A 23,921-nucleotide genomic window follows, 5' to 3' on the forward strand; every position below is an offset into this window, starting at 1 on the left:
ACAACATCTTTAGAGACTTTTACTCATCCCCCACGACCCCCCCCAATTCCCCACTTGTTGCTACACATCCCAAGAAGACAGAATTAGGGAGAAATGATGATGTTGTGTAACAAAGCTCTGTTCGGACAAGCTCTCCTCTGAGTCGGGATAGTGAAGTTATGGAATGGAATGGATCAGTTCGGAATACACGGAATCTCAGATCCCAAATGGGACATGATTGTCTAGAGTCTAGACCATTGGAATGTATGATGAACCTGAGTAAACTGTGTGAAATATGTTACATAGAAACAAAATGTCGGTTTGTTATGGACTTTCTATCATCTAGGCTTGTTTGAAGAGTGTTAATAATTCACCAGACTCTCACAAAGAGATTTAGAAAGAAAAAAAAAAATCCTCAGCTTTGTTGCCTAATATTTCTTGGGAAGTATGTTTTTTTTTTAAGATGCAATCTTCTATCCCAGTGCCAGTGGATTTGATTTCATCTTATCATCCACTATGCTTTATTTTATCTTATGAGCCTCTACCCTGTATAGACAATCAGCAATCCCTATGAGAAGCTGAACATGACAAACCTGTATAGGCTACGTGACAGAAAAGATGAAGGTAAGTATTTTTCTTTCACATTTTCAGCAGCGCTGTGTTTAAACCAGACCAAGAAAATGAAATGAGAGGTTTGCACATTTCAATAGGGCGGAGCATAGTGATGACGTGTAGTATATGCTATGTTGAGGAGATGGAGCTGTCTGCTTGTAACAAACCATTGAAACAGTGACTGGAGCCTGCGATGGGGAACAGAGGACGGAGTACCCACATTTTTTCATGGCATAAACACGTCTGATACCTTAGATCGCGGCGTTGCTATATCGATTTTGTAGGTGATAACATTGTTATATGAATCACTTCGTCACTTGAAAAAGCGTGAAATTAAATGAATAAGTAAAACACTGTCAACACATTGACATAGACTAGGCTACAGTAGTCCGACTGTTGAATAGAGGATCGTTTTTTATTTGTTTCCCCCCTCGCCACCAGCCGCTGGGATTGTTTGATCACTATGTCTGGAGGTGTAAACATGGATGAAGACAGCAGAGGTAGGATGCCAATTCATTGACCATTTTAAAACCATGCTAGCGAATGAAATGAGCAGATACATAAAGTATCCGTTTGATCCTAATGCATGCAAAGTGAATAGAAAATGCAATGTATTTTTGTATGTCTCCTTTATTAATACGCAAAAATATTCAAGGTTAGTGTTACACCGATAACATGGAAATGTATCTGCGAGAGGCATGTCCACGAGCTGTAGCCTAGTACAAATAGATCCCGTTTGAAGTTTGACACAATCCATCGGAAAAATGTGTGATGATGTAGCCTAGTATGAGATGTTTAGTTAAACCGCCTTATAGGCTATAGATTGCAGCTACTTTTTAAACTATTGACTCCAACTTATTAAATTAGTGTGCTGTCAAACTTCAAGAGTGCTTATCCTCGCTATGGCTTTCTTGTGAGAGAGACAGTCCAACTTAGGCTGTAACCCAGAAGAAGTGTAGCAATGCGATGCATATTTTGTCAGTTCAGTGTTTGATCTTAGTTGGCGATGCTTTGAAGTGAAGAGGGAAGACATGCTGTGCTTGACGGTCGAGAGCGTGTAATTGGTGTTTTGTGTGGCGGTCGCCAGTGGCAAGAAAAGCATAGGCAACGATCTGATGAGAGTTAACGATCGATAGGAAAACGTAGTTTCCTGTTATAGTTTATCCATCTGCTATTTGGAATACATTTTCTAAAGGTTAAAGTGCACATAAAAGCCATAAGTCAATCACTCAGTGTCGTAGCCTAGGCTACAGTAGACGCGCAAAACCTCAGCGCGTAACCACTGGAAGATGTTAATCTATTGCTTGGCATTGACAGGGTAGGGGCAATGAGATATTTAGTGCAGTCTATCGTAGCCTAAGTAGGCTATAGCCGGCAGAAAATAATCATCACTGCTTGGAGACGAAGTTGCATACATAAGTAATAAAAATGTAATTCTAATGACATGGAAATTACTGTATCTTTATCATTTATATGCCTTTGACTTACCTCGAACGGTGCTTTCCCGAACACAGCCTACCTTAGTCTACATATCAGCAGTTAGAAAAGAGGAACCACTGTAGCCTATCTCAAATCCATTTCAAGCCCTGGTTTGGTTTAGTTGATTGGATTCAGCAGCTGTAAGGTGAAGTATACGTTGCACTTATGGCATTGGAATGTCAGGAAATCTACCAGATTAAATGCTGTGTGTGTGTACTAAGAGAGAGCATTTATGGGGAGGGGGTAGTGTGTGAGGGGATGTAGACCTTCAGTATATAGCATGGGCTGTTGCCGACTGAGATTGTATCTCTACTGCCCTGGCCAGTGGGACTGGAGTCCCTCTCTTGACTGGGCCGGGGCTGAGAGTCTCCATAGAGCTGGCTTTGTGCACGGGCAGTCAGCTATGTCCTGTGGTTCACGTGGCAGCCTGTCTGTGCAGACAATCTTGTGGCCTTGTGATCAGACTGGAAAGATTTGATCCTAATCGAATGGAAATGATTTTGCACAGGGCTGCATCGTGACCACTGGGTGGTGGGCACAGTGGCGTCTGATCATGTCACAGACAAAAACAATTAAGGGACAAGATGTTTACTGGCTGTGTTTGTCCTCTGTTCTGTGTTTCCGGTTTATTCTGACCTGAACACACCGGTTTATTCTGACCAGAACATTCTGGTTTATTCTGACCTGTTTTTTCATCGGAAATGAAGGAATGAACAGTACTGGAAAAGTTGACTTCACCGCCACATTGCCATCTCCAGAACAAGAACCCATTCTTTTGGTCCTTTGTGGAACACATGGGGCACTCTGTAGAACCGTAGAACTGTTTGAACATAAGGAGGGCCACTATTGTCACAGGTCCTCACAAACATGGGACTATTTATTCACCAGAGACAGTTGCTTCAGGATGCCATCTAGTTTGTGTCGTCCCACTACCAGCAGTGCATCTCAAGCAGCGTGGCTTGCATGGCACCAGCATTTGGAGGCTGCATGCACAAGGCAGACTGGCTCATCTGACTGACACAGTGCCTCTGATTTGCTGCGAGTACCCTCCCCGCCACGGCGCTGTGTGATCAATCACACCGAGAGAGGCAGTTAAAAAGCCCATTAGTCTTCACACCGCCATCCACTTACAATGAAGGTCATAATGGGACCGGGTGTAATTAGAACACGTGCGAGATAAAGTGTTGGGATGGCCGGCTGATTTGTATGTTCTGCGTCCAGTCCCGGCGAGGAGACGAATCAATCCGCGGTGTCACTCATAAGTGTGGTGAAGGAGATGGAGGAGCTCTTGTTCTGCTCCTGCTGACTGAGTGGATCTCGCATAGCAAGGAAGGAAGTCAACTAGCAGGCTTGTCATGGTGCTGTTGTCCCATATGGACAGTATCACAGTCACGTATAGACAGGGAGTATCACAGTGACGTATAGACAGAGAGTATCACAGTCACGTATAGACAGGGAGTATCACAGTCACGTATAGACAGGGTGTATCACAGTCACGTATAGACAGGGAGTATCACAGTCACGTATAGACAGTATCAGTATCACAGTCCTGTATAGACATGGAGAATCACAGTCACGTATAGACAGGGAGTATCACAGTCAGGTATAGACATGGAGAATCACAGTCACGTATAGACAGTATCACAGTCACGTAGAGACATGGAGAATCACAGTCATGTATAGACAGGGAGTATCACAGTCACGTATAGACAAAGAGTATGGCTTTTTCTGATGCATAACACACGACACATTGTGTTTGGTATCAGATGCATGTGACAGACAAAACACTGAGGTGCTGATAGGTTGAGGAACACACTGAGCTCCACGCCAACTCAGACCACTGTGTCACTCAGTTCACCACTTTGACTTGCGCTCCACATGGTTCGCAGAAAAAAAAAAGAAGAGCCGCTGTGTTCGCCTCTGTGAGAGATGGGCTGTAACTCATTACTGTTTATTGCAATCAGGGTCTATTTATAGATTCAGTATGGAGTCGGGGTGGAAAATTGAAAACAGACGTGAGAGCTATTCAGTCTGGGAATGGTAAGAGTTTGCATGAGGATGTTTCCTGCCTTGGGACTCGGTCTCGTTGGTTACAGTCCATGTGTGCTTCAGGGTCTTGCCCAGGCGTGCCTGACGTCACCGGTCCAGGGGAAAGAAATGTGCTTTTTCACATTCAGTGGGCGATTGCCAGTGAACTGTGTATCATGATCTCCCGACAACCACAGTGACTCCTCCGCTCAATGCCTTTTTTCTTTTCTTTTTCTCCTTTTCTTTTGACCGTGGGAATAGCCATGTGAGTTGGCCCCTTCCTCCCATTCTCTGAAAAGTTGGCCTCGGAAGAGGGGGGTGGGGGCACCCACACACGCCAGTGGGGGCAAAAATGTGTGTAAAATCCCACCCCTGTCCACCAGACAATCTTATCAGAATGGACACTCTGCAAACAGTGCATTTGCTTGTTGTCCTTGCCATAAATGCTGTGCCGTGTTGTTTTTCCCTTCCTTTTCCACTTGGTCTTTAATGCATTAACTGGTGCATGGAAAATGGTTGGCAGCCTGTCATTTATGTGCGCCACACGCCCATACTGAGGATCTCTTGCCTCCGTGCTTTGACAACATGAGCTAAAGCGTCCTTGCCTTGCGCCCGGTAATAACAGTTTTGGTAGGACAGCGGTGGTAATCAGGGAGGAGATGCGCCGAGGAGCGTTCGGGAAAAAGAGCTATCGGCTCTCTTGCGAGCGCGCTGGCGACGGGGCTCTCGCGCTCTCCCCGGGGTGCTGTCTGGCACCAGACGTGGCACTGTGGGCAACCGGGGCAGCGGGCATCGTCTCATCAGCGGTGTCATCATCTCTCCCAGCGTGCGTGTTGATGCCACGCGAGGTCGGGCGCTATGAGCCGGAGGAGATGTTTTCCAGGCCTAAAAGCGTTACGCACCTAGCCCTGTTGAAAGACATAAGCTCTCTCTCTCTCTCTCTCTCTTTTACAATCCCTGTTTGTCAGCTTCCAAACGTGGCGGTTGGTTTAAAGGACGCATATTTGTGGCTTAAACGGATCAAAAACATTAGGCCACACGTGCAAAAGAATACCGCGAGCCGCCGTATGCGCCCGCCCATAGTGTGTCATCTCTGGGCTTATCAGGAGATTTAGAGAAGCATCCTACCCTGTTAGTGTAGGCTCACGAGCTTAGATTTACGCTGCGCATTTCGCCTCGCGTTCATTTAGACACGGGGTTGTTTTGCAGCTGAGATATGAAGCATAGACGTGGCCTATGGCCGCGGTGGAGGAGAGGCGAAGACTCGTAAATGGCTGCAGTCTTACTGGCCCTGCACAAGCATATGGCATTGATTTGAGGCAGTACTTGGGGGGGGGGGGTGTTTCCAAGATGTTTTCTTTTGCCGTGAAAACGGCCTGAGGTGGTACATGGCAAAGTGCTCTCTGTTTGGGACGTGGGCTGCTGGACGCGTACGGGTGTGTGTGTGGGGTGTGTGTGTGTGTGTGTGTGTTTTTCCCGCTCTTGGAGAGGAGGAGGGAAGTGCGAAAGACGCAAACCAGCGAGCAAAACCGCCAGTCGACTTGAGTTTCATCGTGATGGAAACTCTTGCAGCACAGGCCATCTCGCAGGCAAAAAAAACCCCCCAGCTCCTCTCTGGTCCATGCCAGCCTCTGAGGGGCGTGTGAGGGCGTTGTGAGACTGGCACTGAAGGAGAAAAAGAGGGCTTGGGTCTGGTAAGCCCCAGTCCACGGACCCCTAACCATGTCTGGAATGCCGGAGTGGGTGACCCCCAGCATGCCAGCATTCCTATCGGGTTTATCTGACCAGGGTAGAGGCCTGACCCGAGGAAAGGGCAGAACGGCCATTACATAAGAGAGCCCATGTGTTCTAACCTGATGCATATGTGGGAAACACTCTGTGGTGGGACATTAGGCCTCTTCAAAGGTATTAAAGAGGTGCTTTGGGATGGCGAGGTCCTGTTATCTTTGACGCCAGCCCTAATAACCTTTCGGAGAGGTCCGCTTATGAGTTTGCAAAAAAGACGTTCATTTCCTGCTGTACAGCTGTGGGCTTTTAATGTGGTGTGGAAGTGCGAGGTTTTTGGTTGGTGTTGTCGTTCTCCCCACACCCACGTCACAGACGGCCGAACCGCAGGTCTCGGTGGGGAGACAGGATCTGGTTCGTTTAGGCGCTCGTAGTAGGCACTCCCATGTTCACACACCACTGCGATCCAGCATGAAGGTTTAACAGCAGTTTGAAATTAGCCAGAGGAGACAATAGCCTCCTCACACTCCATATGTGTTTAATTTGCAAATCTTCCCTCGCAATTTTCCACAAGGACAAAGGCACCGTTCCTATCTGAGGATACAGCTATAATTCAGTGGTACTACCATTTCTTTAGCGAGAATGAGTTAATTTTGAGGGTATTTTCCAGTTACTATATTTTCAGACAGTTTTAATGTTCCATTCTCAACGATGGTGCCATGGCGTGTGTTTAATAGATGCTGGTCGTCCCTCCCTGCACGGAGCTCGTGCAGATGTGCCATTGTTTTCTCTCCGCCTCTTTGCTAATTCTTTTGTTTTATAAATAAACAGATTTAGTGGAAGTAAGAGGATCAAGATAGCCTTAAGGGTTTCCAAAATTAGGGGGTGGGAGGGGGAGAGGGAGGGAGGGGGGGTTCTCTCTCGTTTTGCAATCAGGTCTTGAAGTTTGATTATTTTTTTTGCCTGTGCCTTTGTCTCATTGGTTAATTACAACGTAAGGACAAAGAAGGCTAATGAGCCAAGGGCAACAGAGTCCATTTCATCATCTCTCTAAATGGAAACATATGGGCTGTAGGTGCGGAATGCTGGTGTCGTCATGGAAATGCTGTTCAGTACAGTGTCAGCAGGCATGGTGGTGATAATATTAGAATGTCTTGGTCATTGCTTTTGTGTGACCTAACAGCAGGTCAGCATCTTCTGTGAGCTGAACAAGGGCAGAGCGGTCAGTCGCGGGCAGGAACAACTTAATGGAGCACCATTGGCGTTAGTCAGACAGCTTCCCAATGACATCACCCACATTTCAGTTGAAGATCTCAGCCGGACCTTATTCCCAGGAAGCAAGTCCACCCATATCACCACAATTTATATACTCTATGACATCATCCCATTTAACTGTTCGATATCTTCCGTCAATACACAACGCGTTCCCTCAGATTTCCTTTCAGCAGGCCTCTTTGAAGTCCTCGTACGCAAGTATACACACACACGTCAGAGAAATACTGCTTGACTATTCTTAGCTATACTGGCACCTTGCTGAGTGACAGCCTATCCACTTCAAAAGGTTTCGCCACTCAGAACTCAGTATACTGGATGATACGGGGATAGAATTCTACTCATCCCCCCTTTTTTCCCTGAGAGTATAACATATTAATATATGGCCTAAATACATTTCTGAAAATATAGAGATGTTTGTGCTGCTGCTGCTGCTGCTGCCGCTGCAGAAACTGCTGGTTAGGAGTATAATCATGACAGCTAAAGTAGGTTAGTGGTGAGCGCTGGGCCACATCTGTGTGTGTGGAGTATTCTCCCGGTGCCATAGTCTAGGATGAGGCGCTGGTTAATCGCTGTGGATGCGCTGGGCGGATTAGAGCCAGCTGGCAGCCCACCCGGGCCACGGCAAACTGGGTGAGATACGGTTAGGGGGATTAGGGACAAAATGTAGATTATAGAGGCTGTTAGGAGCCCTGACCCGCCGCACGTGTCTCTCTCTCCCGCACGGGCTCTCTCTCGGCTCGCGGCCCTCGGAGCGGAGGCCAAAAGCCCCTGTGGCGTGGTGTGCCAGGGAGGGGAATTCCCAATGGTTGTGTGTGTGTGTGTGTGTGTGTGTGTGTGTGTGTGTGTGTGTGTGTGTGTGTGTGTGTGTGTGTGTGTGTGTGTGTGTGTGTGTGTGTGTGTGTGTGTGTGTATCGCTTCTCTCTCTCTCTCTCTCTCTCTCTCTCCCTGTAATCTCCATTACTCTCCTGGCTACTCAGCGAGCTCCCATGGCCAACATGGAGTGTTTTTGTTGATAGCCACAGGAGCTCAGCAACGACTGTTTACTGTTTGCTTCACTCAGAGTGTCGCATCTTTCTCATGGAGCTGGACGTCTTCTCCAGGCATTTGAGCATGTGTAGACGTGATTTGTAATGAACGAGACGCCAAGCTCTGAAAGAGTGGAGACCATACCTTGATTTGCAGTCCTAATTCCATTGGCTGGACACTTGAATGGACTGAATTCATTTGGCCTGACTACTTGTCTCCATGTTGGATGCAGATGTGCTGCAGCACTCGTGCAGATGTAGAATTAAGCCAACGCATTCTAATCCTGCCAATGCATATTTGCGTGCCACAACTGTTCATCCATCCATATGCAACCTCATCAGAGAGAGAATTTAATTGAGGCTCTGTGTATTATCTGAAGTCTATATGACACGTGTCTGCTCTGCTGCATGGTTTGAATGATCACTCTCTTTTCTCCAGGGAACATGTTGAAAGTCCTGTACTCTTCTAATCATAGGCCCATATCTCTGACTACACTATATCTTCCTCCTGTACATGCGTGGTACAGCACTCGGATTATTTCCATAAATGTCTCGTCTCAAAAGCATGAATGGATGGCACACTTTAAGTAATTAAGTGCATAACACACTATGGAATGTGACAACTGACTGAGGTCAGTGTGTTGCCCAGTGGTGAAACTCTTAGAATTGAAATAAAACGTTACGTTTTTTATTAAAAATGAATTATCCACATTCTCCGACTATTTTCGCAGCAAAAACCATGACGAAAAAGGCCTTGGGGTGTCTTTTCCCATAATTAATCTGCAGTTCCCAATGAAATTCCAAATATACTTTTTGGCAACCCCCTCAGGCGTTCTTCTCACTAAGGAAAATGGAGATTACAGATCGCACTTTATGGAGCAAATTAAAAAATATCCGTCGTTAAATAACCACCAGCCATTTCCTTTAAGTAAAATGAAATCAGACCGTACATATTTATCATAAGCACCACTGGGTAACTGAAGCGAACTATGTTAATTGCGTTATTGTTCTGCTGAGCTGCAGATATAATGGCGGCACACATTCACCCCATTGTCATGAAGCAACGCCTCGCTGTAGGAAACACTCCCCTTCACCCTCTCCCAAATGGCTCCTGTTCCCTGTTCTGGTGTACAATTACATAATGTGCTGAAACAAAGCCTGATGGATGTGATCACGGTTGGGATTCCGGGTTAATTCCATGTCACCAATCTCCACAATCACTCACACACCCACACTCTAAATAGGACCGTTCTAATGTAAAGCAGCCATGGAAAAAGTGATGGAAGTACTTGTACTGTGCCTGATGTGGCCAAACCTTACCTCACTTTGCCTTCCTTAACAATAATCACAACATGTTATTGTTTCATAACCGACTCGAAGTTGATGCCAAGAACAACATTAAAAAATTATAAAGAATCTTGGTACATAGGATCAGTTTTTCAGTACGTTAAGCATGCTAAATGCCTATAACCTTGCTGCCACCCCCATATTTGACATGTTAGATAAGGATGGCACTAAAAACCTGTTGACCCTGCATTTTAACCGTCGAGTTGAGTGAACAGCTGTAATTGTTTCCGGAGATTGTGAGCAGACTGTTTGCTCAATTTGTACGAACCTGGGTAATCACCGCGACGTGCTCTTTGAAAAGCACATGCCATTTCCTCTCTCCAAGTGAACACCTCAGCTGGCTCATAGGCTGGATTAATTAGGGCAATCAGAGCGTCTTCCTCTCGACTTGGCTTCCAGCGCTGGATTTGCACACGTTCGCTCAGCCCCGGCCCCGCTTGCTTTCATCCTGCGGATGGAAGATGAGGGTGCACTCCTGTTTCTCAATTTAAGAGAAGGGAAACATAATCCTAAATGGATTTTTTCCCCTTAATCTAATTACTTCCTTCTGAGGACATTTTGGTCACAATCGCAAGTCATTAAAACTCTATTGTCTGCAGATTCATAAGAGCTTTTTACTTTGATGTGTACCCGTTGATCGTGTATATTAGACACTGGCAGTATATAAGACATACAGTATAAATAAGTATGTGATAGGACATATAGTGTAGTGTATACATATGTATGACATATAGTATGTATGTTATTATGTAGTATGCCATACACCGACTGTAATAGGTAATACACATGAGTTAGTGTACTATATGAGTCTGATGCCTACTGTTGGTGTGTCCTCCTGCAGTACCCGAGGACCTGTCTGTGGAGGAGAGAGACGAGCTGTCCAACATACGACGCAGGAAGAAGGAGCTCCTGGATGACATTGAGGTATTGTATTTGGAATCTCATTTGGCCAGTGTTGATTGGCTGCGTAATGGAACATCCCCCCTTGTGTGCTCCTTTGTATTCCCTGTGGGAGACAAACCGGCTGAAATTTGGCGGTTGTTGCATGAATGCAGGCCTTGTTGAGCGGTTTGATCTGTGTTTACGTTTGAGGTTGAGGAACAGTCGCAACACACAGTTGTGTGTGTTTTAATCCTCAAAGTCTTTGAACATTAATGGTTTGGTGCTCAGAGCGCGCTGACAGATTTGGTTGTTCACGCTGACTGTTTCTGCTCTGATCTTTGATGTGTCGTTTTAAAGCATATTCAAACCAACAAAGACAAAACAGAATAGCCTACTAAACTGACCATCTGTAATTGTACATCCCACACTGTAGATGACATCAGCTTCTTTTAAAATACACAAAACTATTTCTCTCTTTGGCAGCGGTTAAAGTTTGAGATCTCTGAAGTGATGACTGAGATTGAGCAGTTAACATGTGTGGGAGAAAGGTGAGTATCACAGAATTCTGTTTTCAGTGACAATAGTTGAATATAATCTATCTAAAATGACCACAGACAGATAAAAGTGGTATGACTGCTCTCAAATTCGAGTATTATTTCTCTTCTTCCTGTAGCAAAACAACACAGAGAAACAAACAGATTGCAGTTGGGAGGAAGAAATTCAACATGGATCCCAAAAAGGTAAGTCGTCATGGGCGCACCAGCTGTATGATACATTCATTAATGACGTTTGGCCAATTAGGCAACAAATAACAAATCCCCGGGGGATAAGATAAATACATTTATTAATGAGCACATTGCTAACTATCTTATGTTTATGCATTGGACATGTGGCACAGGACAATAACCTTATGTTGATTTCAGGGCATCCAATTTCTGCTGGAAAATGACCTTTTGCAACATACGCCAGAGGACATCGCACAGTTCTTGTACAAAGGGGAAGGCCTCAACAAAACGGTCATCGGAGATTACCTTGGCGAAAGGTAAAGAACAGATAATTTGAAAAAAAATCCAGACTCATTCACAAAGTGAGTAGAGTCTGGTGACTCCCGATTCGGAAATGTTTGCAACACTACGCATCGCGATGGGCACCAATTTTTGGTCCAGCCTTACCAATCACATTGATCAGAGATTCCTAATGTTACTTCCTACGTCATCGAAACTTTACAAACTGACAATAAACCGCGTCAACAGTCAGGAAACAATGTACTGTATGTGGGCCTACATTTGCTGTGATTAAATGTATGCATTTTTCCAACTGCATTTTTCCAACTGATTGGTCTGACATGTTTCTTGCCTGAGGGAAACGGTTATGAACTATGGTGTTCCAGACTAGATTTCCCTGAAAGAGGATCTAGGTGGATGGGGCCAGGCTAATAAATGGGGGCCTGGGAGCAGAGATAATGTCTCAGCTCTTTTGGGTTTGAGTCTTGATGAAAGATACATGCTCTAAGATTACATTCTCCTGTAAATCTTAAAATCTTAGCCCATCTGTTCAGGAAATTGAATATACGTTTTACTGATGAGAATGGCCACCGATGTCTGGAAATATAGATGTCTTATCTCTTTGATTGCCCCTCTGGATAGCTCATTGGCAATAAAATGTTATTATCCTCATCTGGCAGAGTTGACACTGGCTTGTTAAATTACAGTACATGTGGTTACTTGTGGCTGTGTGGTCAATGCTTGTTGGAATAGGCCGCTCCTTTAACCTGCCAAATATACTCCCACATATTAGAAAAGTTACATTTCCAAGCAGGGATTTATGCTTGAGCTCTATCAAACTTTAAAACTGGCATGAATTTTTAAAACTTTAATCAGATATAATGCCATCAAGCCACCTCGGTGATATAAGCTTTTCATCTATGAGAATTTTTTAATCAAAGGTGACCACGTCTGTTAAGCACAGCGAGGCCAAAATAAATCCTCCGTGATCTCAGGAAACCATCCGTAATGAGATCCATCACTGTCCTATACCTGAAGTGAGAAGATAATCTCCACTCGACTCATTGTGGCGAATGAAGGAGCTCCTTTGTGAGCGCGGCAGGCAGCTTACAGTCGGGCCTCCCCAGAGGGCTGTAGCTGGGCTCCAGGGCCCCTTCAAAGAGAGCCTCGCCTTCCCACTCGCAGGCAACTGTAAACAAAAGTGGAGGAGAGGTGTAATTAGCAATTACTGCTAATTGTATTTATGCGAGGAACTCGAACGGGAACCTCTTATTACGTCTCATTATGATCACAGGCTTGCTGCGGAGTGAGTGACTCAAGGAGAGCGCGTGTAATCAGCCATATGTTGCAGGAAATTGGTCCATTGACTCACTCCTCTATCAGATATGTTTATCGCGTATGCAATGTATGTTGCGTGCCCTATATGTGCTGGGTAGTATAGTTACTGTAGGCTATGTCTTTTGAGGGAAAGATTAGAGGTTCCAGATGAATGATCTCAGTTCATTATGTTGCAGGCCTGCAGTGTAAACCCAAGAGATTGCCTTCAAAGATGTTGCTCCAGTTAGTTGACGCTTGGTATAGTTAGCATGCTATCAGGGACCAGTATCTGTGTGCACTGCATGTTGCTATTGCTTGTTTCTTGGTCCAAGTGGATTACTACGTTATCTGTGTTATCAGAGCCTGGCTATGGCTAATGGCTCCAGAGTGCTGTCTCATCTGAAGAGGTCTGGGTATTGGCCCTCTCGAGATTTAAATCTTTGATTGATGGTTGCCAGGATCTCTCCAAACTTCAACTGGATTGAGCAGAAATGTGTTTTTGAAGCCGTGGCTTTTAAGATTGGATCCAGATTGCTCTCTGGCCAGTGCTCCACTCTTCCTGTCAATATCAGCGGAGAGAAATGCCTGGAACTCCGAGAGGTGCCAATAGAAGAGAATCCATCACAGTGGAAATATCGCTTTTCCCCATTCTGGACTCAAACCGTGCAGCTATTTCATTTCTTATTTTGAATGCTCCCTTGGTAATGGAGCATTGCTTTGCTTTGCTTTGCTTTGCGTTGCTCCTGCTGATTGGAATTCCTTTCCTTGTCTCCTCAGGGATGACTTCAACATCAAGGTTCTGCAGGCCTTCGTGGAGCTCCACGAGTTTGCAGATCTGAACCTGGTGCAGGCTTTGAGGTGAGGCGCTTCTTTTCTCAATCACACTGAGGCATGAAATATAGGCCCTTCAGCTGAAACTGCTCACACATGTGTCTCTTTAAGACAAATAACAACCCTATCGTTGTGGATGCCTTATCATTTTGTCCATTGTTTGTGATCTTTAAGGGGATGTGGTTTTGTATAGTGTCTATCTTTTTTATGTTGAATGTTTATTGGTGTCAGTGGGATTAAAGAACACTGGTACATCATTAAAGAGATGTAGCAGAATCAAACAAGCACAGCCCAATAGATTATGGACATACAGTATAATTCAGCATATTAGTGACTGTCTGTCGGTGTGAGTGTCACACATAAAAGCTCTTTGCCGGTGAGATCATTTAATTAGCACACAGAAGTGTAGATGCGCAATCTCACATCTGTCTGTTCCCCTGCTTTCTCGGCGGTGAGTCAGAACCGAGGCGTGGGAGTGTGTGTGTGTGTGTGTGATAATCACTCCCTGATTTACCTTCCTTCTCCTCACGCCAGGCAATTTCTGTGGAGCTTCAGGCTACCCGGCGAGGCCCAGAAGATTGACCGGATGATGGAGGCGTTTGCGTCCCGATACTGCCAGTGCAACCCAGGGGTCTTCCAGTCAACAGGTCAGCCTTGCACAGCTTCGGTTTGATTCTTTTTTAATTACACTAGGGTCTGATCATTAGAAACCGAACGAATCCCAGGGAAGAACCGGATTGTGTTTCCGTGCTCATTTTCAGCACATACTCTGTGCCCTAAATATTGGAACTGTTTTTGTGGAGCTGCATGCACCCCGCTGTGTGTCTGAGAGAGAGAAAGAGAAAGGGGGGATTAGTTGGCCAACATTAAAACCTCATTATAAAACTTTTTTTTTCATTACCACAGGCAAGCTCCTCATGCCGTTGTATTGCAGAATGTTATGTAAAATCATAAAACTTAGAGCATTCATACATCATTTCTAATATCACTGGCTCGACCTCAAAAACAACGCAAAGCATTTATTGTAGAATATAGTAGAACGTTCAACGTAATTGCTTTGCAGCATGCTTTAAAATTGCACCATCACCAATTCCCTTTAGTGTTACAATGTATATTACATGAAAAAGAAACACAGACTCAGGATCTGAATAACAATGTGTTTTTCAGCCTCTTGTTTGGGGATTGCAGAATCCTGTATGACATGCCAGAAGATAGCATTATATGGCACAGCCTACTGTGCCATTGTGCTGGTGCTGTCACAGCGGGGGACTCTCTGGAATACAGCTCGGTCCAGAGTAGGGGGCTGAGTTAGGACCCGCGCGCTGGATGATGATTTATTCACACACAGAATCTGCCGTGCGTCAGAGCGTTAATATTCATGAGCGCCCGCTTCTTTTTTTTTTTTTAAATAGTGTTTCTTTACAAAGAGCTCCAATGGTCACTGATTCATAAGGAGCGCGTGCATGCGTCACGGAATGGCAGCTGTATAACTCTCAGGAGGAGTTTCGCTTTCTCTTTAAAGAGACTTGCCAGTGCTGCGAAGGGAAAATATCACCATCCCTTTGGATAGCCGACAGAGCTGCGTCACTGCACAATGTGAGCTCAGTGTTGTCCTAACTACTTCCACTCCACAAAACTCAACAGTAATGAAAAGCATACGTCAGTGGGTGTTGAATGAATGAATGAATGAATGATTGGTGTTGAATCACCTATTCATTGCTTTACAAACTCATTTAGTGCTGCGGTAACTCAAGCTTTAGTGCTAACAATAATGTTCACTCAAACACTCATACACTCTTAAAATGAATGTGTTGAAATCAACACATCTCTGTGTCCAAATAGGGACAGCACAGTTTTTGTTGTTTCCAACAAATGATTTTGTTATGTATTACACAATATGTGTTGAAAATAACAACTTGTGCTGTTTTTTGTTTGTTTGTTTTTTTTTTTTTTTAACACATCTCTGTGTCAAGATAGCGACAGCACAATTTGTGTTATTTCCAACACTTTGGTTTAAGAGTGTAAGTGAATATTGACCTCTGACCTAGATAGGATGGAGTACAGTACAGTATGTTTTGGCTGCACAGCTATGAGTTGAAAGTGACCCCTGCTCTCCTCCGCAGACACCTGCTACGTGCTCTCCTTCGCCATCATCATGCTGAACACCAGCCTGCACAACCCCAACGTGAGGGACAAGCCGCCGGTGGAGAGGTTCATCTCCATGAACCGAGGCATCAACGAGGGAGGAGACCTGCCCGAGGAGCTGCTCAGGGTGAGGGGTCCCTCTGCTAGAACACTAGAACACTAGAACACTAGAACACTCTTAGAAGGATCCTCAAAATGTGTTTTCCGTCGTTGAAGGGTTTTAACACCTCAGTTTTGGCGAGGACAAATGAACAGACCATATAGGCCCATTCTTGTCTATACATAAATTATATTATCCATGATACTGTAAAGAGAATTAGATATTATTTCACTATATATAATTATACATAATTTATTTACATACTCTATGGCAGTACACAGTACAATTTATGTACATATAAATGACCACAGTACACCAGTTGTAAATGGGATAGGCCTGCCCAAATGTTTTTGCTTTTTAACTCAGGAAGCAAAGGAAGAGACATAGGAACAATGACATCGTTGTGATAACGGTTCACCCACAGCAGAGTTTTTTTTACTTGTTTTGTTTGTCCTCGGCAGTAGGAAAACAGTAACAGATGACATTTCACTTCAGCAGCATATTCTGCAAGAAAGCATGCTTAATACAGCTCCCACAGGATGTGCCCTGAATCCCGCACTATGGAAAGCCAAAGACAAGACGTGTTTGTTAATTATAGAGGGTTGTGAGTGTTGTCAGCATGTTAGCTGCTGTCAGGGTGCATAACACAGTGTGCGGTAGAGACTATTCACTGGTCCCAGATGTTCCTTCTGTGGCATGTCAAAGATAGCAAACTGCAATGGAAGGTGGAAAAATGAAAGTGTTGGGGGGGAAATTCTCACTAAATACTTTGTTTTGAAAAATGGTACAACTTGCTCAACTCCTGAGAATAATTTAAGACCTGGGTGCTGAATCCTGAACAAACCTAAAGATAGGATCAAAATAGACTTTTTTTTTCTTTTTAATGACCACACAGACACAGCCACTCTTCATTGTGCAGGTCACTAAATACTTTGCGTGTATTTCTCTACAGAATTTATATGAAAGCATAAAGAACGAGCCCTTCAAAATTCCCGAGGACGATGGCAACGACCTGACGCACACATTCTTCAACCCGGACCGAGAAGGCTGGCTTCTAAAGCTGGGTCAGTGAAAACTTGATGAGCTGGGCTCATTCTCGTCAACCCCTCTCACCAAGTGGATTATGTTTCTGTCCCTGGAGTAGCCAGGACATCTGTATGTCCGAGCTGTGCTGTGCTGAGCTGTGCTGTGACATTGCCCTGCCCTTTCTTTTCCTTGCCTCGCCCATCCCATCCCATCCCACACCCCCCCACACCCCCACATCCTCACACCCCCCCAGACACCCACACCCCACGCCCCTCTCTGAAGCTGCGGCTGCCCATTGTGTTGTCTCCATTTTTCTGCAGGATTGTTTGGATTGAAATGTTCCTTCCTGCCATCTCCATGCCCTCCTCTTGACCGCTTTCTCCTTCGGTTGCTTGATTGGGTGGCGCCACCGTTTCGCTAAGCTAGTGCGCGAGACCCTGGAGCTGCAACATAGCGCACTCTTTGCAGCTCATGTTATCAGTACATCAGCTGGCTGTTGAAAAGAAAAACACAGCTCTGCTTGTCTGACTTCCACCGAATGATTGTTTCTTGCAAGTGTTAATAGAGCTGAGTTATTATTGCTGGGGCATCAGGTTATCTCTCTGTGAATTCACGTGGATGCTGGGCTTCTGTTATGTTCTGAGGCAGTAAGAAAGAATTAGGAATGATTTTTTTATTATTATTTTATGGTGAATGGTTCCACTGTGCCCTATTTTAGTTTTTAGCCAACACAGTATTCCCTTCATGTTCAAAATTCTCTTAGATTTCAGCCCCATTAAAAAGTTTTGCAGAAGGCCCACAAAGTTTGGTTCATGCCTTCAAATTCATATTCAAATTCAGAAGTTGATTTATTGGCATGAAAAATGTTTGTATTGCCAAAGTAGTTAATACATGTAGTCTAAGACATTACAACAAATACAACAGAACACATGCACATTAACTGATAAAAGAAATCAAAAACATATGTAAAACATACAGGTACACTAAAGCAATCTAGAACGCACAAGTAGACTCTTTCTTTGATAATTACTACTCCCCAGTAGACTGTAGCAGCAGACTATTGGAACAGGCTTGGCCTTGATCTAAAGGATCTGGGCTGGATGTGGGCCAGGGTCGGCCCAGAATCGTCCCGGAATCAGATGCTATTTGGGCCAGTGATGTGTGTTGGGGGAAAACACAGTCTTCTGAGAACCAGTAGCTGCAGCATCAACACGGACCCTTTCACACAGATTAGATTTCCACATGATCATCATCACTCACTCTCTCTCTCTCTCTCTGAAAGACTTCCCTGCGAGCTGTATCAGAAGCTAAAAACAGGCGCTGTTTCCCTGCGCGTAGAAAAACTGATCTGGTGCAGTTTACTGTACGCCCCCCGCTGTGATCGGAGCTGGCAGCCGGCTTCCCTCGCGGCGCTCTGAGGCCAGAGTGAGCGCTGTGCCACATTCCCTCCTCTCCCGCTGATGTCTCTCGCTCTCTCTCATTCCATCTCTCTCTCTCCCTCTCTCTCCCTCTCTCTCTCTCACTCCATCTCTCTCAGGGGGCATCCCTCTCTCTGCCAGGCCCCATACTGTGCCAACTAATTTAGTTTAATGCTGCTTTTCCTCTTTTTCTCCCCCCCCCACCTCTTCTTCCACTTCTCCTCTCTTCTCTCTCTCCATCTGTCCATTCCAGGCCTGATTGAGACAGCACAGCTATACCATTACGACTCTCGTGAAACATTGTAATGAGACATTTTCCAGCTTTTCCAGGTCATTTAAGACATACGGCTAATAAAATGTCGCCCCCAGGCCTTCGGCTGCCCATTCCAGGTCATTGACACATTTGAATGCAGGTTTCCTAGTGGTCGGTTAATGTGTGGGCAGTGCGCTATCTATGACTCAGGTGCCACTGCATTAGTCCAATTAACCCGTATCTGACGAGAAGAAAATCTGCAATGTTATACTGTGTTGAACTTACACACCAATGGCATATTTTTTTCATGCGTTCTTCAAAATGTGTCATCAGTACATTAAGTATGCCACTGCAGTCAGCTGAGCTGTCTATATTGTGTATTCACTCACTGGAAGTTTGACCTAATATATAAATCAACGTTACAGATATATTCATCCTTAAAAGATTTCTTAAGACAATATTTTAGACGTATATTTTTCTTTTCTTTTTGTATGGAGGTGGTTATGCATTTAATGAACAGCATACCACCAAGATACTTACGTTAGTAAATGATTATGCATCTACAGATGCATTTCAGGATTTTATGGAGGTGTCAGTATTTAATTAGGTGTCATGACAGCTGTCTCTCAGCTTTGATGTTGATTGACATGCCAGCCATATCATTGCAATCTCAAGCGAATCAGCCTTGGGATCGTCTGGGGACTGTTTCTTGTTGAGGAGGAGAATGACCTCAGCCACTGTGTGTGTTGTCCTTCCATTTTCTTGCCGGCCACAGCACTTTTCTGTAGCTTAGTTATTCCACCATTCTGTGTAGTTTACGGGTCATTTATAATTCATGTCTGGTCTCTCGTGCAGGAGGGCGAGTGAAGACGTGGAAGAGGAGATGGTTCATCCTGACCGACAACTGCCTGTATTACTTTGAGTACACCACCGTAAGTAACTGCAGACATCAGCTTTCTCTGGGCTGGGTTGGGGAAACATTTCATCATTTCAACCTCACGTGGGGAGGGAAGAGGGAGACAAACAGAGCACGACAGACAAATAGCGAGAGCGTTATTCTTATCTATTTAAAAGGGCTCTTTGTCTGTCGGTGAAATCTAAGCTGTAAGCAGACAGAAACCCCCCCATGCAGAATTTGCCCTCACATCCCAAAATGACCAAAATACCGGAGAAACATCTGGCCAGGGTCTCTCCCGTCACGTGGAACATGTGGCCACTTCAAACACACCGCCATGTCCCCCCCCCCAAAGGAGCCCTCAGATCTGGGTCCCCTGGCAATCACCTCCCCGCTGGGCCCTCCTCATTAAGCCGAGAAGCCCAGGGAATAATGCCGCTCTCATCCCCCGCAACGCTGCGCTCTAAATGGGAACCTGGAGACACAATAGCTGCTCCACATTCCCATTGGTTTGCGGTTTCCTATAAGCACCTCCATAAGCTCTCCTCCCCAAATGTTGTTTCAGGAAACATATTGCGGAAAAAATAAGTCGAGGCATTAATCATTTTTATATTAAGAACGATAAAGACACGGATTTGAGGGGGGATTACAGAATATTTCTGGTAATATTTCCGCAGGACAAGGAGCCTCGAGGGATTATTCCTCTAGAGAACCTCAGCATCAGGGAGGTCGACGAACCCAGGAAACCGGTGAGTTATCGATGTTTACCTCATTACACAAAGTTAACTACTTTCACTTCACTTTCTTAAAAGACAGATAAAAACTTAAAAGACTAAATACAACAAATAAAATAACATATACTGCCATGACACAGTATAGGTGTCTGCACATGTGGCTGGAAACATTTGTATTTTTTCTTGTGATTCTTAGCCGTACGGTATTACTATGTGTTCTCAGAATTGCTTTGAGCTGTACAACCCCAACCATAAGGGCCAGGTGATCAAGGCCTGCAAGACTGAAGCGGACGGCAGGGTAGTGGAGGGGAACCACGTCGTCTACAGGATATCAGCCCCGACCATTGAGGAGAAGGAGGAGTGGATCAAATCCATCAAGTAAGTGCGCAACTATGAATAATTCTTAAGAGAGCTTTCATGCTCTCTACTGTACTTTTAACAGCCCATGATTTGAAAGTGTCTACTTCATACCAACAACTTGGTTCTATTGTGCTATAAATGTGTTGCAGAGTGTTAATGATATTCCTCTTTAGGGCTCATTGAATTTGCATGGCCGATGTATCAGAGAAGCGCACTGCCAAAATGAAGCGATACATTTCCTCTCACTTGGAAACTTGTCAGTAGCTCTTTCTGCCCATTTTAGTGTTGTTTAAGCACCAGACACGCCGCAAGGGACAGTTTCATGGTCTAAACATGGAGAGTGTTTGTCAGGATAAATGGTAACCCCTTAGGGGCTGCTGTACTACTGTGAATAATGGTCTGAATTGTATTTTGGTAACTCCAACGTTTAACCCGGAGAGTCCTGTGACTCGGAAGTCAGCGATGCACTGGGGTGTGATGGTGTGACTCCACCATCTTTTTCTCACAGTATGGGGGGGTGAGTGATAAGACTGGGGAGGTCTGGCTCTCTGAAGGCCAAATGGACTTCCTGAGGATAACCTCCCACTGATTACACACAGGCCAGGAGCACTCTCAAGTCCAGTCCAGGCACTGCTTCAGCTGCCTGCCACCTCCTTCCTGTGTCCACTAAAAACAGTCATGGCCAAAGCACTTTCTCCTCCAAACGTCCAAGGATGTAGAACACAGCCTTGTCCGTGTCCCTCTGCTATATTCGTGCTCCATGAATTCACTAGCTGTCGTTGTGGAACAGCACTGACTGCAGTTGTTATGTTGTGTAGTAGCAGTAGTGCAGCACAGGTGTTGGATGAAGGAGAGGTGGAGGGAGATGAGAGAGTCTCTGAAACGCCGATATGCAGACGGATGGGGTTTGTCTGGTGTGATGCGGAGCGCTGGGTGCACTGTTGGGGACACAGACAGATAGAGAGAGAGAGAGAGAGAGAGAGAGAGGGGGGGGGGGGGGGGACACCGGCAGACAGAGAGAGAGAGAGGGACAGACAGACAGAGAGGGAGAGAGAGAAAGAGAAAGAGAGAGAGAGAGAGAGAGAGGGGGGGGACCGCATGCACGTCTCATTAGCGCTGGGACAGACGCCGGTCCCCTGACTGGACGCTGGGGAGGTGGCTGTCGCCCCTGCGGTCAGCGCCGTCTGTTTGTGGTGCGAACGGCTGGCTCAGCACGTCCTGGGCGACTGCCGGAAATTCTGGGCCATTACTCACGCCCCTCAACACACACACACACACACACACACGCACACACACAGTGTGAAGTCCCCTCCCTTAGCCCCCCAAGGTCCCCCTCCAGCACCAGCCTCTGACCGCACACACACACACACACACGCACACACACACACACACACACACTCACCCAGTCTGAGGCATCGCAGCGGTGACACACACAAAAACTGGATTCTTCTCCCACGTCTACCACCACTGTTTCCCACTCATCCCTCTCACCACAGAGAGCGTACTGGAAACCACTTGGCACACACACACACACACACACACACACACACACACACGTGTACGTGTACTTAAAGTTGACACAAAGCATGAATCAGATGTTGCGCATACCAAACGATTGTTTTTAAAGCAAAGATAGCCTTGTTATATTTAGAAACCATTATCTTGCCCTCATGAGTTTGCTGAGGGCGTAAATCGTAAATGGAGAGTTAGTAGTTCTTGATGTGAATTGCAACACTTCAGCGGAGGTTGAATGAAAGAAGCCATGTATTCCTTTTTTAAATAACATTAAATTGAAACGATTAGATATTGTTTTAGGACCTCTGTCGACTAGACTCGTGTACACATATACACAGTTTGATTTCAAAATAACGAACAAAGCTATGTCTTCCATCATTTTCACTTACTGTCTAGAGATATTACCGGAATGATACCAAATGTTTGTAGTGTGTGTCAGGACTTGACCTCACTGCTGTATCAGTCCACTGTTTTAAGTATTTTAAGTAAGTTTTATTACCTCCACAAGTAGTGAGCCTGTATGTGCTCATGTGTAAAGGATCCTGGTAAAGGGCATCTGAGTAATAGTTAAGACATGGCTGAGGGCTGAGGGTGTTTTGTCGTGGCCTCCTGCTGACGGCCCTCTCTCTCTTCTCTCCCTCTCGCAGAGCCAGCATCAGCAGGGACCCCTTCTACGACATGCTGGCCAGCAGGAAGCGGCGGGTGGCCAACAAGAAGTGAGGCCGACCGGAGGGCCAGCGGTCCTGCGGGTCAGAGAGAATGGCCAATCCGCTCGCTCTCTCTCTCCGCGGGGGGTGGTTGAGTCAGGCCACTTCGCAGAGGCGTAGGGGGTGGGGAGGGGTGGGCGTGGGCGGGCAAGAGCCAGCGCAATTCAAGGGGGATCAGCATGGGACGATAGACTAGACAATCAAGCGTGGAGATGTCCGTTGATGTGTTCATCAGAGCTGTGTTGTGGGGTTTGTCATGTAGGAGTAATGCTCTGCTATTATGTATGGAGAAACCTCCAGCGTAGAGACGACATCAGTGCATGGCAATTACACACTGATTTCAGTGGGCCAAACTGCAGTGAGTTTAGTGTGTCTGTATGCGGGTGGGCCAGTGTTGGTGCGCTCTCAGTTGAACCTGAACATGAAGGTAGTAGCAGTGAAGATGCACTTCTCAGGGCACTACTGGGGCACTTGCAACTAGGATGCCCCCTACTGGCCCTCTGTTGTAAAAACAGGACACCATCAGAACATCTCATGTTACCTTAGGTCCATTATGTTAAGCAGTAGCAAAGAGGTTGTTTTTGTTTGGTTGAAATCTTTCTTTTGAAAGACTGACCCAAATTGCTACATTATCTCCTTCTTAAGTAGTACTCAAGGTTTATTGTGTCCATTCCATGTTCACTCCTGTCCTTTATTGAGGTAAAGGTGTGATTAAAAAAAAAAATAAAAAAAAATCTCAAACAGTGTCCAGCTGAATCAGCTGGTCTGATAGCTGAGATCCTGTTAAATATAATAAGCTTTTTTAGTGTAAGTCATATTGGTTTCGTTCCAAGTTGTAAAAGTACCATAGTGAATGAATGCTTCAATGTTCTTTTTTGTGTAGAACTCCTCAGAGTTACTTGTGTATTGATCTACCATGACATGTTTTACTAAGAACCTGTATTTATTTTACATCATTAAAAGTTGTAAGTTATGTGTACATAATGTATAGACTATGTTCCTTTACCTCATTGTTTTTTTGTAGCATGTAAAGTTATGGTTTTAACATTTGTAGTGACTGTCTTAAATGAATGGCTCTGAATACTGGGCAGTACATCAATAACCGTTATATTAAAAGCTATTACAGTATTGTTTATTCTCTATACTTTTTTTTTTTAAATGAAAACATACTCTTAGGCCCCATATAATACTGGTTCCTAAACTCTTGGGCGTATACAAAGTCTAAAGTGAAACTAAATGTTGCCAGTTGGAGAGAAAGGGATCG

General features: G+C 45.2%; 1 protein-coding gene across 1 annotated transcript; it reads left to right on the forward strand.

The window, feature by feature from the left end:
• The first annotated feature begins 778 nt into the window (after window positions 1-778).
• cyth3a (cytohesin 3a) lies at window positions 779-22,765 on the forward strand. Its single transcript, XM_062526044.1, has 13 exons — window positions 779-1,091; window positions 10,312-10,394; window positions 10,836-10,900; window positions 11,026-11,092; window positions 11,276-11,394; window positions 13,451-13,531; window positions 14,039-14,151; window positions 15,628-15,776; window positions 16,702-16,813; window positions 19,302-19,378; window positions 20,019-20,090; window positions 20,299-20,453; window positions 22,598-22,765. Exons 1-13 carry the CDS (start codon window positions 1,055-1,057, stop codon window positions 22,668-22,670), a joined length of 1,203 nt encoding a protein of 400 aa, XP_062382028.1. The 5' UTR covers window positions 779-1,054; the 3' UTR covers window positions 22,671-22,765.
• The last annotated feature ends 1,156 nt before the right edge of the window (window positions 22,766-23,921 follow it).

This window comes from Sardina pilchardus, chromosome 22 (genome assembly GCF_963854185.1).
Source record: "Sardina pilchardus chromosome 22, fSarPil1.1, whole genome shotgun sequence".
Classification (NCBI taxonomy): domain Eukaryota; kingdom Metazoa; phylum Chordata; class Actinopteri; order Clupeiformes; family Clupeidae; genus Sardina; species Sardina pilchardus.

Bases quoted from the DNA above. Each gene is read 5' to 3' on its own strand.
- cyth3a (XM_062526044.1), top strand. From the start codon at position 1,055: ATGTCTGGAGGTGTAAACATGGATGAAGACAGCAGAG. The intron at 11,395-13,450 runs GTAAAGAACAGA...TTGTCTCCTCAG, and splicing joins GGAGATTACCTTGGCGAAAG to GGATGACTTCAACATCAAGG. The intron at 15,777-16,701 runs GTGAGGGGTCCC...ATTTCTCTACAG, and splicing joins TGCCCGAGGAGCTGCTCAGG to AATTTATATGAAAGCATAAA.